This window comes from Pteropus vampyrus, unplaced genomic scaffold (assembly GCF_000151845.1).
Source record: "Pteropus vampyrus isolate Shadow unplaced genomic scaffold, Pvam_2.0 Scaffold327, whole genome shotgun sequence".
Taxonomy (NCBI): Eukaryota; Metazoa; Chordata; class Mammalia; order Chiroptera; family Pteropodidae; genus Pteropus; species Pteropus vampyrus.
Genome location: NW_011889108.1, coordinates 381539 through 395184, shown reverse-complemented (window position 1 = coordinate 395184; position 13646 = coordinate 381539). Strand labels below are relative to the sequence as shown.

Below are 13646 nucleotides of genomic sequence, written 5' to 3'. Positions count from 1 at the left end.
TTGTCAGAATTCATTATAAATTGAATTAAGAGAATAATAACACTCTTATTATTACAAATTTACATTGTAATAATAAGAGTGTTATGATTAATGTCTTTGGTGTAATGTTATTTAATTATATACTCTAATGTCATTTTTACTTGAAAAGAGCAAACTCCTATCTCTTACACCTTATTGTGTTGTGATATTATGCGTATGAAAACTTTTTTTGTTTTTCTCTTCCAGGATATAGAAAATCAACTTGCGGTTAAATCCAAAGCACTGGATGAATTGAGACAAAGTTACCTGACTTTGGAGAGTGGGACAATGCCATTGTTAGAAGAGACAGCATCCAGAATTGATGGGTTATTTCAAAAGAGGAGCAGTGTTGTCAACCAGCTACTAGAATTCATTTGAAGTACACTATTTCAAAGATCTAGATTTTAGAAGAGTCTAGGTAGCAAATCCTTATTATCATGGTATAGTATAAAGAGTCCCCATTCCATGTCTGCCCTGTACTGGCTGCCTAATGAGGTATTAAGTCATCAAACTCTCAAGTTTGCATTTTCTCATTTGACAGGAAACACCCCAATAATGAAAACACCTCATGTCACGCATAACAGAACTCAAGTGAAACAGGGTGACCTGTTGGGGGATGGTGTAAGACTAAGCTGTGTAATGTAGGCTTCTAGTCAGGAGGCATGTTGGATCTGAGGTGGCTGGAAGAATTCTAAAGTGGAAGCGGCTAGTGGGTAGTTAGAAACAGGATATGACCATTTGAAAAGCTCTCACACGGCAGTGTTGCTGCTCACGTGTGATGTACAGTATTATTCTGTAACCTTCTAAGTAAAATTGGGATGTGACATGACTTTCCACCCCAACAGTGAGTAGTGCCACACCTGCATGTAGTGGGTACAGAAGCAGCATAACCTGGGATCTGCAGCCACAGGAACAGCTGAAGTGTTTTCAGTAGAGAGTGACACAATCGGGGCAGTGTGTAAGGAGGACTGACCTACATTTGGGTGCGGGCACCTCAAAGACTAAATGACCTGGTAAATGACAACTAAACGAGAAGGCACGGTCAACACTCTCAAGCCCAGATGTGATCCAGACAGCTGTTCCAAAGGATAAGTGGCCCTTTCAGAACACATTACACAGTAGGAAGGAAAAAAAATCACTTTCCTTTGGAGAAACAGAATGAAGGACTCAATCATTGAAACTCCAGAGTAATTTTGTGACTGTTTGATAAATCTTTTTAAAAAACAAAAATTGTAAACACCTAAGTCAAAATTCCCTTTGAGCATTTCTTTCTCAGGAATAACATTCAAACCTCAAAAACAATAACCATGAAAATACTTTGTTCTGTTTATCATAAAAAATGACATTTTGCAATTTAGTAAAACCCATAGATAATTATCTATTTGACATAAGAAAAGAAGTACATGGGGGCTTGCAGAGAAGTCCCCAGAAACTACCATAGCTTGCCCTACTCCCTGGGGCATGAGTCATGCCTAAAGAGCCTGACCAAGTCACACTGGACAGGTGCTACGTGTCTTCTCACCTGACAATCCAGGAGCATATTCTGCACCGAGATAACACTTTCAGGTTTTTGTAAAGTTTTCAGTCTCTCTTCTTGTGCTTCCAACCAGTTGTTCAAAATCTGTATTTTGTTTTCATTCTCAGTGATACTTTCCAAAAGTTGTTCTAAATGTTGTATCTACAAGTTAGGAAATAAGAAAATAAAAATTTGTTTTAAACATGTGCTTTAAAACGTAAATGTCATGTCATGATATAATATTTTAAATAAGATAATTTTGTTTCTTCTCAGAAAATATTCTAATATTTTTCATAAGAGTTCTCAATAACTTTTGGAATAAAGATTCATAAATCAGGAAATAGAATTAAATCTCTTTTTTAAAAAATCTAACATTTGAAATGAAAGCTAATCTGCTAAGAAAGGTGGCTGTTTTGGAATTCCATAATATCTGAACAAAATGAAATCATGTTGCTAATGCTATATATTTACATATGCATACATATCTAAAGTATGTAAAGTTTTGTATTTAATTTCCAATGTCATAGGCATTTGCTGTATCATGACATATGCTGTATATTAACTTAAAAGGCTGCCCAATATTTCACGAAGTGACACAGTATATCTTGATTAATTATTCCTCTGTAGTTAAAAATTAAGGCATTCTACTTTCACTAGTATAAGTAATTGTGAATTGAACACTGTGCACATATCTTTTTCTTTTTAAAAGACTATTTAAGAGATAAGAGATTATTATGATTCTTGAAAATTTCAGAATGCATTCCAAAAGAGTAATATTTAAGCAAGTATCTGCAATGTATGAATGTGGTAACTTTGGGCTTTTATTTTTATCTTATTAAATTTTTCTAAGTTAATAAGTGTGTAATGTTACATTAATGTTTATTTTTAATATCTGATAACTGAAGTTATAATCTTTCCATGTTTGTTAATAATTTTCTTTGTGAATTGTCTGTTTTTGTCCATTTATGTACTTGAATCATAATTGTATAAATCCAATTGTATGCATTCTCTGTACAATAAAGAAATCAACCAATCGTCACTATCAATTATATATAAATATTAAATATTTTTCCATGAATAAATCACTTTAATCTTTTCAGAATTATGGAAAATCTACCAAAAGGCCACATTTTTCTTCCTTTTATAATCTTTTCAAAGCTGAAATATCTTGCTCCTTTTGAACATTTACTTTCACAGAAAGTGTCAAAATCTGACCATTTAGGAGCCTCACATAACACTCAATATCTTAAATAAAATTTCACCTCTTCATTTGCCTAGCTCAATTTCCCACCAAGAAATCTAAAAATCTATAAAAGAAACCTATATAAGAAATCTAGAAAAGGAACATAAGAACTATTTTCATACTCTAATGGAGAATGCTTAAACACAGGATTTATAAAAGGGCTATAATTGAGATGATTACTAGGCTTAACTGTAAATTAACTATGTCTTTTAAGATTTTTCAGAAAGTGGTATTTTGCAAAGACCAAGTCATACATCACATTGTGACACATAAGCACACCTTTCTATTCGGTGTTCCATGTACCCGGTGCCATTGGCGGTTCATCTCTCCCAGGTGCTCTGCAAACTCCGTCCTTTCATAGCACTTACTTTCTACATCACAGGTGCTTAGCTGAAGTAATGACTGGTTAACAAAGTCAACTATCCATTGTTTATAGTCCATTTCCATTCTAAACTCCTAAAACAAAATAAAACAAAATTAAACAACCAAAGCCTGAATTGAAGTACGATAACTGGAGGTCCCCTTTGGTGCACTCTAGGGGGCGCCAAGCTCCCATCCATTAATCAAGGCGCACCTGTCAGGAGTCACCTGTAAAGAGTTATGTTCTATCTTCTCCAACACCCCCCCTCCCCCCGCCAGATGCCTGCTTTATTTGAGTGAAGAGTATTTTGGGAAATTCCACATTCTTGGGAACACAGAGACTCACCACTTTCAAAGAGACTAAAAAGTAAAAGGCAGCACCATGTATTAGTAGCTACATCATCTGAACCAATTCAGGACCCAGGGGCTGAAGAAGGGTTCCTGTGAGAGGCCACCTGAGAGCTACTTTGGAATTCAGAGCCATCCTGGGGGCTAACAGAAATAATAGGATGAGAAGTCTGAAGTTAAGACTCCCAGAAAACCCAGGACACCTTTAAAGAACTTTACTAGTTTAGGAAGCTTCTCCATTCCTGTGCGGACAGTCTAGGCTACCTGGTTTAAGTTCTACAGCAATCTTAAACCCATCCACAGCCAAGCACACTTCTGTCAAACCTGGGTTTACCCTGGCAAGTTCTAGCACGTCCTTTGAGGATATCCATTCCAGCTATAGATCTTTATCTAAGCCTTTCTCATAGAGCAGGTCTACTATCAAAAAACCCCATGAGGTTTTGTTTACCGGGGAACACGTTAATTTCACCTTCATTTTTTAAAGATAGTTTGCCGGCTATAGAATTCTTGTTTTGGTGGATTCTTTAGGGTTCTCTATATATAGTATCATGTCATCGGCAAATAACAAGAGTTTTACTTTTTTCTTTCCAATTCGGAAACATTTTATTTCTCTTTCTTGTCTGATTGCTGTGGCTAACACTTCCAATAGAGTGTTGAAGAGGAGTGGTAAAAGTGGGCATTCTTGTATGATGTTAGCTGTAGGCTTATCATATATGTCTATTATTATGTTGAGGTATGTTCTCTCTATTCCCACTTTGCTCAGAGTTTTTATCATAAATGGATGCTGGACTTTGTCGAGCATTTTTTCTGCATCTATCAATATGATCACATGGTTTTTATCTTTCAATTTGTTAATGTGGTGTATCATATTAATTGATTTGCTGATACTGTACCAAACTTGCATCCCAGGAATAAATCCAACTTGATCTTGGTGTGTGATATTTTTAATGTATTGCTGAATTCGGTTTGCTAATATTTTGTTGAGGATTTTTGCATCAATGTTCATAAGAGATAACGGTCTGCGGTTTTCTTTTGTTGTAATGTCTTTGGTTTTGGAATCAAGGCAAGGGTGGTCTCATAAAAGGAATTTGGGAGCCTTCCCTCTTCTTGAATTTTTGGGAATAGTTTGAGAAGAATTAGTGTTAATTCTTCTATGAATGTTTGGCAAAATTCGCCTATGAAGCCATCTGGTCTAGGGCTTTTGTTTTTTGGGAGATTTTTGATAACTGATTTGATTTCATTGTTGTTAATGGATCAAATCGGATTTTCTGTTTCTTCTTGACTCAGTCTTGGGAAATTGTATGTTGCTAGAACGTGTTCATTTCTTCCAGATTGTCCAATTTGTTGGCATATAATTGCTTGTAGCGTTTTCTTATGATCCTTTGTATTTTTGTGGAGTCCGTAGTTATTTCTCCTCTTTCAATTCTGATTTTATTTATTTGAGTCTTCTCTCTTTTTTCCTTGATGAGTCTGGTTAAGGGTCTGTCAATTTTGTTTATCCTTTCAAAGAACCAGCTCTTGGTTTCATTAATCTTTTGTATTGTTTTTCTAGACTCTGTTTTTTTTATTTTTTATTTCCACTCTGATCTTTATTATTCCCTTCCTTCTATTCACTTTGGGCTTTGTTTGCTATTCTTTTTCTAGTTCTTTTGAGTGTAAGTTTAGATTGTTTATTCAAGTTTTTTCTTGTTTCTTGAGGTAGGGCTGTATTGCTACAAATTTCCCTACTAGGACTGCTTTCACTGTGCCCCCCAGAGATTTTGAGTCATTGTGTTTTTATTATCATTTGTATCTAGGTATCTTTTGATTTCTTCCTTGATCTCATTGATAACCCATTCATTGTTTAGTAGCATGTTATTTAGCCTCCAAGTGTTTGTGTGCTTTCCAGTTTTTTCTTATAGTTGATTTCTAGTTTTATAGCACTGTGATCAGAAAAAACGGTTGATATAATTTCAATCTTCTTAAATTTATTGAGACTTGTTTTGTGTCCTAGCCTGTGGTCTATCCTGGAAAATGTTCAATGTGCACTTGAGCAGAATGCATATTTTGCTGCTTTGGTGTAAAATGTTCTGGAAATATCTATTAAATCCATCTTGTCTAGTGTGTCTTTTAGGCTCATTGTTTCCTAGTTGATTCTTTGCCTGAAAGATTCGTCCATTGGTGTTAATACTATGAGTGTACTACTGTTGATCTCTCCTTTTATGTCAATCAATAATTGCTATATGTATGTAGGTGCTCCTATGTTGGGTACATGTATGTTTACTAGGGTTATGTCTTCTTGATTTATCGCTCCCTTAATCATTATGTAATGCCCTTCTTTGACTCTTATTATAGCCTTGTTTTAAAGTCTACTTTATCTGATATAAGTATCGCTACCCCGGCTTTTTATTAATTTCCATTTACATGAAATATCTTTTTCCATTCCCTTACTATTAGACTGTGAGTGTCATTGATTTGATGTGGTTCTCTTCTAGACAGCATATATATGGGTCTTGTTTTCTTATCCATTTGGCTACCCCGTGTCTTTTGATTGGAGAATTTTATCCATTTACATTTAAAGTGATTACTGATAGGTACATAGTTACTGCATTTTATTATTTGTATTTGTTTTTTCTATCTTCTTTTTTACCCCTCCTCTTTTTACAGAACTTCCTTTAACATTTCTTATAATGCTGGCTCGTTGGTGATGAATTACTTAAGCTTTTCCCTGTCTGGGAAGCTCTTTATCTCACCTTCCATTTTAATTGAAAGCCTTGTTTTCGTGGTTGTAGATTTTTGTTTTTCATAACTTTGATTATTTCTTGCCAGTCCCTTCTGGCCTGCAAAGTTTCCATTGAAAAATCAGCAGACATTCTTATGGGGATACCCTTGTAGGAAACTAGCTTGCCTTTCTCTTGCTGCTTTTAAGATTCTTTCTTTGTCTTTGACCTTCGGCATTTTAATTATGATGTGTCTTGGTGTGGGTCTGTTTGAATTCCTCTTGTTTGGGACTCTTTGTGCTTCCTGAAATTGAATATCTAATTCTTTTGCCAGGTTAAGGAAGTTTAATGTCATTAATTCTTCACATAGGTTCTCTATTCCTTGCTCTTTTTCTTCTTCTTCAGGTATTCCTATGATCTGGATATTGTTCGCTTCATGTTGTCCCAGAGGTCTCATTTTTTAAAATTCTTTTTCTTTTCGTTGTTCTGCTTGGGTGTATTCTGCTACCTTGTCTTCCAGTTCACCGATTCTATCTTCTGCTTCGTCCAATCTACTGTTGAATTTTTCTAGTGCATTCTTCATTTCAGTTTTTGCATTCTTCATTTCTGTCTGTTTCTTTTTGATGGTTTCTATGTCCTTTATCATGCTTACTATCTCTGTTGATGTTCTCATGCACTCATCTATTCTCCCCATAAGTTCGTTGAGCATCCTTATAATCATTATTTTGAACTCTGTCTCTGATAGGTTGCTTGTCTCATTTCATTTAGCTTATTTTCTGAAGTTTTCTCAAGTTGTCTCGTTTGTGGCATGTTTCTTTGTTTTCTCATTCTATTAGGCCTATCTGTGTTAGATTCTATGTGTCGGGAATATTTGTTTCATCTGTCAGCCTTGGCCAGATGGCCAAATGTGGAAGGTGCCGTGTGTGGCCCAGTGGTGCACTCTTCCTGATCCCCTATGCCGGGGACTCTGGACATGACCTTTGTGTGGGTTGTGTGTGATCTTCTGTTGTCACCAACCCTTTACTGTTGTTAGCACATCAGTAGATGTGATTAATACTCAGGCTAATTGTGGGAACTGGCTGCATCCATAGGGTAAGAGTTACTGTGTGGGGGCTGATCCCTCTGAGTAGGATTTGCCCTAGCAGGCTTGTGTATTTGTTTAGACCACCCTTTGTGTGTACCGATAATGGAGCTAGTCAGGAGTTGCTCCATTACGATCTGGTGCCAGTCTCCAGATGCACTGGTTTTGTGGCCTCTTTGGAGGAGCTCCCCAGTAGGCCAAGGTCAGCCACTGCTTTTGATTGCTCAGGGTTACCCAGTAGGAACTTCAAAGTGATCCATGGAAGGTTGTTGCCTATGCTGGATCTACAGGTAAGTGAAAGAGATAATGCTGTAGGCAGTGGTCCAGTTGTCCCCCATCCCTGACTTAGGGCAATTTAGCAGAGAGAAAAGTGCTCCTCCTGTTCTGACACTGCTCGTAAGTCTCTGAAACTGAAGAGCCTCTGGGTGATGTGCATGTTAGGTGGTGCAGGGACCCCAGGAGTCTCCTGGATCTATTGAGTAAATTTCCCCTGACCACTGCAGTGTCAGTTTACATGCCAGCTCTGTCTCTGTGGCTCCCTGTATGAGTTTCCAATCACAGCAAGGTCAGCTGCTGCCCACGTGGGGCTGAATGAGCCACCCAGGGCAGGGGCAGCTGCCTATCAGTGTGCAGTGCGCATTTTCTGTATTGGATGGGGGAGGAGCTCAGAGAGTCAAGAATTGTCAGGTGAATATTGCCTCAGTTTTCTGCAATTTCGGTGTCTGCACATTCCCACAGTAGCTGCAGATCACATGGAGACAAGCTGCTCTCTGGGGCAGTCCCACAGATTCTGTGATCCCCTCAAGAGATATTGCAGATTGTATAGGTAGCAGTGGTCTGCCCAAAACTGTTTTCCTTGAAAGGCACTTACTGTGCTAGCCAAGGTCTGTTGCTTGTGTAGAATGCACAAACCTAGAGCCAAGCAGGGCAGGGGAGGCTGCCTGTCAATGGGCTGCAGGCACTTTGTGGCTTGGGTGAAGCGGGATCTCAGGGAGACAAGAGTCATCAGGCCGATACAGCCTCAGTTTTGCTGCAACTTCTGTGCCCATGCATTCCTGTTGTGGTCACAGATCACAGTGAGACCAGCTGCTGTCTAAGGCGGTCCTACGAACCCCATTCTTCCCAGATGCAATATTGCAACTCTTGCAGGCAGCAGAGATCTGCCTGCAACTGATTTCTGTGCAATGCCCGCCCTGTGCTAGCCAAAGTTTGTTGCCTGTGTGGATTGGGGGTGGGGGGAAGGGCAGTGGCAATTCACTGTCAATGGGCCACTTGGAGCAATTTGTGGGTAGGGTGGGTAGAGGTCTCAGGGAGGCATTGGCAGTCAGATCAATACAGCCTCAATTTTGCTTAACTTTGGTAACTGTTCGCACATTCCTGCAGAAGTCCCGGAGCACAGCAAGACCAGCTACTGCCTGGGACTGGTCCACAGATCCCCAAGATATGCCCAAGTTCACGTTGGCAGCAGTGATCTGCCTGAAACTATCTCAGAAATGTGCACTCACGGCGCTGGCTGCCAGATGTGAATGCTTGGCCCTGAATCAGTGCAGGGTGTGGCATCCATCCAGCAATTTTGCCTGGGTTAATCTGCAGGTTGGATAGGGTGGGCTGATCTCCTCAGGCCAGTGCTTCCTAATGGCCCTATGGGAGGAGTCGCACAGTTAAGCTGGTGAGGTCTGTAGATTGCCTGTTACAGGGGCCAGATTTAGGCACAATGCTGGCTGTCCTTCCAGCCCTCCTTCTGGCTCCAGGTAATGCAGATTTTCTCAGTATGAATCCTGCAGGAGCCTCTGACACAGCACGGGTGTCCCGGGAGAGTGTCCACAGGTCAGAAAGCCTGTGTGTGGGTCCTTCGAAGGGGCATCTAGGCTTTCAGTCTCCTTCTATCTCATCCAGGGGGCTGGAATCCACTCGGATTTTACAATCAGAGTTATTGGAATTTCCTCTTCCCTAAGCTGGGCCCCCAGGCTGGGGAGCCTCCAAATGAAGCCAGGACATCCTTTCCTTTCAGGGGATCCTCTGTAGCCTCTCTCTCCCTCCCAGCCTGATTCATGACTTTGCCCCTTCAACCGGCTTTGATGTGGCTTCTTCTTTATATTATCAGACATACATGTTACGATCAGCTAGACTTCAGATCTAGTGACTTTTCTAAACTATTTTTTCTAAAGACTGTATTCTTTGTTGTGTGATGTCTGAATTCTCTGTTCCTTTTGCTTAGTGGTCAGCTAGTGGTTTGACAGACATTTCCTTAAATGCTGTGCTTCAGTTAGCTTTCTCTTGATTTGGCACGTGTTTGATTGCTGTAAACTTTTGACTATTTTTCTAAGTTACAATGGATTTAATTTTGATAATTTTTGCTTGTTTTTTCAGTGGAGAAATATTACCTTCAAATTCCACACTCTCCCTTTTCAATGAATCCCTATGATCTGTTTTGAGTTAATTTTTGTATATAATGTGAAGCAGAGATCCAAATTCACCCTTTTGTATGTGGATATCTAATTGTTTAACACTTGAGAAGACTATGCTTTCCACCTTTTGAATTGTCTTGGCACCCTTGTCAAAATCAATTAATCAGAAATATAAAAATTTATTCTGGACTCTAAAGTCTATTTCTATTGAATTGAACACCTATTTTTATGCCAGTACCATACAGCCATGATGATTGTAGCTTTGTAGTAGGTTTCAAAATTCAGAAATGTGAGCTTTCAACTTTTTTCTTCTTTTTCAAGATTGCTTTGACTATTCCAGGTCCCTTGCATTTCCATATGAATTTTTATATTATCTTGTTAATTTCTGCACCCCCCACCAATGTAGCTAGTGTTTTGTGAGGATTGTGTTGAACCTGTAGCTCAATTTGAGAAACACTGTCATTTAACAATATTAAATATTCTAATCTATGATCATAAGATGTCTTTCCATGTATTCAGTCTTCTAAACTTTCTTTCAATTATTATTTTCTAGGTTTCAGTGTACAAGTAATGCATATTTTTGTTAAATTTACTTCTAAATATTTTATATTTTCATCATCTTATTAATGGAATTATTTTCCAAATTTTCTTTTCAAATTGTTCATGGCTAGTGTATAAAAATACAATTGATTTTTCTATGTTGATCTTATATCCTGCCACCTTATTGAATTCATTTATTAGTTCTAGTAGCTTTTTGTGTGTGTTAATTCCTTGGCAAATCCAAGATACAAGATCATGTCATCTGCAGAGATAGTTTTAATTCTTCCTTTCCAACTAGATTTCCTTGTATTTATTTTTTCTGCCTAATTATCCTAGCTAGAATCTTCAGTACAATGTTGAATTGAGGTAGTGAGAGTTGGCATTTTTTGTCTTGTTTTTTATTTTAGGGCAGAAGCATTCAGTTTTCCACCATTACATATGATATTAACCAGTTTTCCACCATTACATATGATATTTTTATTGTGATGAAATACACATAATTTACAATTTTAACTATTTTTAAGTATACTGTTCTGTAGCATTAAGTACATTAACACTGTTCTGCAATCATTACCATTATCCAACTCCAGAAATTTTTCATCTCCCCGTACTGAAACTCTATACCCATTAATCTCTCATTTCTATTCCCCCCTTAATAACCACCATTCTATTTTCTGCCAATATAAATTTGACTACATATCTCATATTAGTGGAATCACACAATATTTGTCCTTTTGTGTGTGGTTTATTTTATTTAGCATAAATGTCTTCAAGGTTCATCTATGTTGTAGCATGTGTCAGTACTTCATTCCTTTATAAGGTTGATTAATATTCCATTGTATGGATATACCACATTTTATTTATCCATTTATCCATTGATGGACACAAGTTGATTGAACCTTTTGGCTGTTGTAAATAATGCTGCTATGAACATGTGTGTACATGTATGTCTATGAGGCCCTAATTTCAATTCTTTTGTTTATGGACCCAGGAGTGAAATTGCTAGATTATATGGTAATTCTAGTTTTAATTTGTGAGGGAACTTCCATACTGTTTTCTATAGGAGTGGTGTCATTTTACGTTCCCACCAGCAGTGCACAAGGGTTCTAGTTTCTTCACATCTTTATCAACACCTGTTACTTTATGTTTTGCTTTTTCGTTCTTTTCTGTCTTTTTTGGATATAATAGACAATTAGTTGCTTGTGCTTACATTGCACAATTCAATGAGATTTTTTCAATTATAGTTGGCATACAGTAATATCCCAGTTTTAGTTGTATAGCATAATGATCAGAGATCCACATAAATTGCAAAGTGATCATCCCACTAAATCTAGTACCCTTCTTCCCCCTTACATATTTATTACATTATTAACCATCTTCCCCATGCTATATTCTACATTTCCATGTCTATTCTGCAACTATCCATTTGTACCTCTTAATCCCTTTGCCTTTTTATGTCCCCCCAATCCCTCTCCCATCTAGTAGCCCTCTAAATATTCTCTGTATCTATGAATTTATTTATGCTTTTGTTGTTGTTGTTGTTGTTGATTTTGTTCTTTAGATTCCACATGCATGTGAAATCATGTGGCATTTGTCTTTATCTGACTTACGTCATTCAGCACATTACCATCTAGGTTCATCAAGGCAATATCTTTTTCCATCCCCTTTCTTTTAGTCTTTGTGCGTCTTTTAATCTGAAGTGAGTCTCTTGTAGGCAGCATATGTAGGGATCTTGTTTTCCTATCCATTCAGCCACTCTTTTGGTCCGAGCACTTAAATCTTTTCCATTTGAAGTAATTGATGATAGAAATTTAGTCATTACCATTCTTTATTCCTATTTTTGATACATGTTTTTTCTTCTTAAAGAAGTCTCGCCAACATTTTCTGTAATATTGCCTTGATGTTGATAAATTCTCTTAGCTTATTTTTGTCTGGGAAGCTCTTTATCTGTCCTTCAACTCTAAACAATAGCTTTGCTGGATAAAGTAATCTTGGTTGTATATCCTGGGTCTTCTTCCTGTTGAATATTTTTGGCCAAGTCCTTCTGTCCTGCCTAGTTTCTTTTGAGAAATCAGCTGCCAGTCTTATGGGTGCTCCCTTATAGGTAACTAATTGCTTTACTCTTGCCACTTTTAAGATTTTCTTTTTCTGTTTAATCTTTGGCATTTTAATTATGATCTATCTTGGTGTGGGCCTCTTTGGGTTCCTGTTTTTGGGGACTCTCTGAGCTTCCTGAGATTTTATGTCTATTTCCTTCACCAGGTTAGGGAAGTTTTCCATCATTATTTCTTCAAATAGCTCTTCAACATCTTGTTTTCCTTCCGGTACCCCTATGACACAAATATTTTTACCTTAAACAGTGTCCCATAGGCTCCTGAAATTATTATTATAGTCTTGGCTTCTTTTTTCTTGATTGAGTGTCCTTGGCTTTCTCATCCTCTATATAGGTCATTTGATCCTCTTCTTTATTCACTTTGTTTATTTTATTTAATATACTTCTCATCTCAGATAATGTGTTCTTCGTTTCTGACTGGTTCTCTTTTATAATTTTCATTTCCATTTTTATGTTCTTTATCTCTTTGTTAAAGTTCTCACTGAGTTCATCTTCACTTCCCATAAGTTCATTGAGTATCTTTATAACCAATGTTTTGAAGTCTGCATCTGTAAGGTTGCTTGACTCCATTATTTCTGGATCTCTGTTCTATTCTCTCATATGGTTTCTACTTCTTTGTCTTCCTATTTTGGCTGCCCTTCTGTGTCTGTTTCTATGTACTAAACAAAGCTCTTAAGTTTCCTGGTCTTATTAGTGTGGCTTTGTGTGGTAGGTGTCCAGTGGCACAGTCCTAAGAGGGGTTCAGCTGCAGGCCAAATTTAGCCCCAGCCTGTGCCCTTCTGGGGCCACCTGTTAAGACTCAGCAAGAAATCCACTGATACTGTGCTTATTGTTGCCTCAAAAGGCCACAACAGATACCGAGGCCAGCTGCCTCCAGTGTGAGTCTAGGTGCTGCTCAGCAAGGGGCACCTGAATAAGTGAGGACACACCTGGATGTGGCTTGGGTGGGGCCACAGCTGGGGGAGGCAGAGTTTCAGGGAATCCTCTGGGCAGAGTGACCTGTTATCTGGTGTAGGGAGATAAAGCTCCCCAAATTCAAAAGAGTGCATGGTTTATCTCGGGAGGCCTGCTTGCATAAAAAAGAAAAGGCTGGTTCTGTGGAATTCCAGGAAGAAGAAGATTAAGTATAGATAAAGGGAGTATCAAAGGAAGTGCCGATTGTAACTTGATCTTCTGGATGTTACTTTAATCATGTTATCTTGGGAGACCAAAAGGAACAGATTGTGTTTAAAAAGAGGATAAGAAATAAACTCGGAGAGACAGTTGTGAGATCTGCTCTCCCTCCTGCACCCTGTCTGTCTTCTCTTTTTTCTCAGTCCC

General features: G+C 38.0%; 1 protein-coding gene across 1 annotated transcript in view; it reads right to left on the bottom strand.

Moving 5' to 3' along the window:
* Window positions 1-6893, bottom strand: part of LOC105304082 (nesprin-2-like) — a 34789-nt gene extending 27896 nt beyond the window's left edge. The window contains 3 exon segments of the mRNA XM_011378011.2: window positions 1541-1696; window positions 3057-3233; window positions 6837-6893. Of these exon segments, the coding sequence (XP_011376313.2) occupies window positions 1541-1696; window positions 3057-3233; window positions 6837-6893 (390 nt within the window).
* Window positions 6894-13646: the final 6753 nt, after the last annotated feature.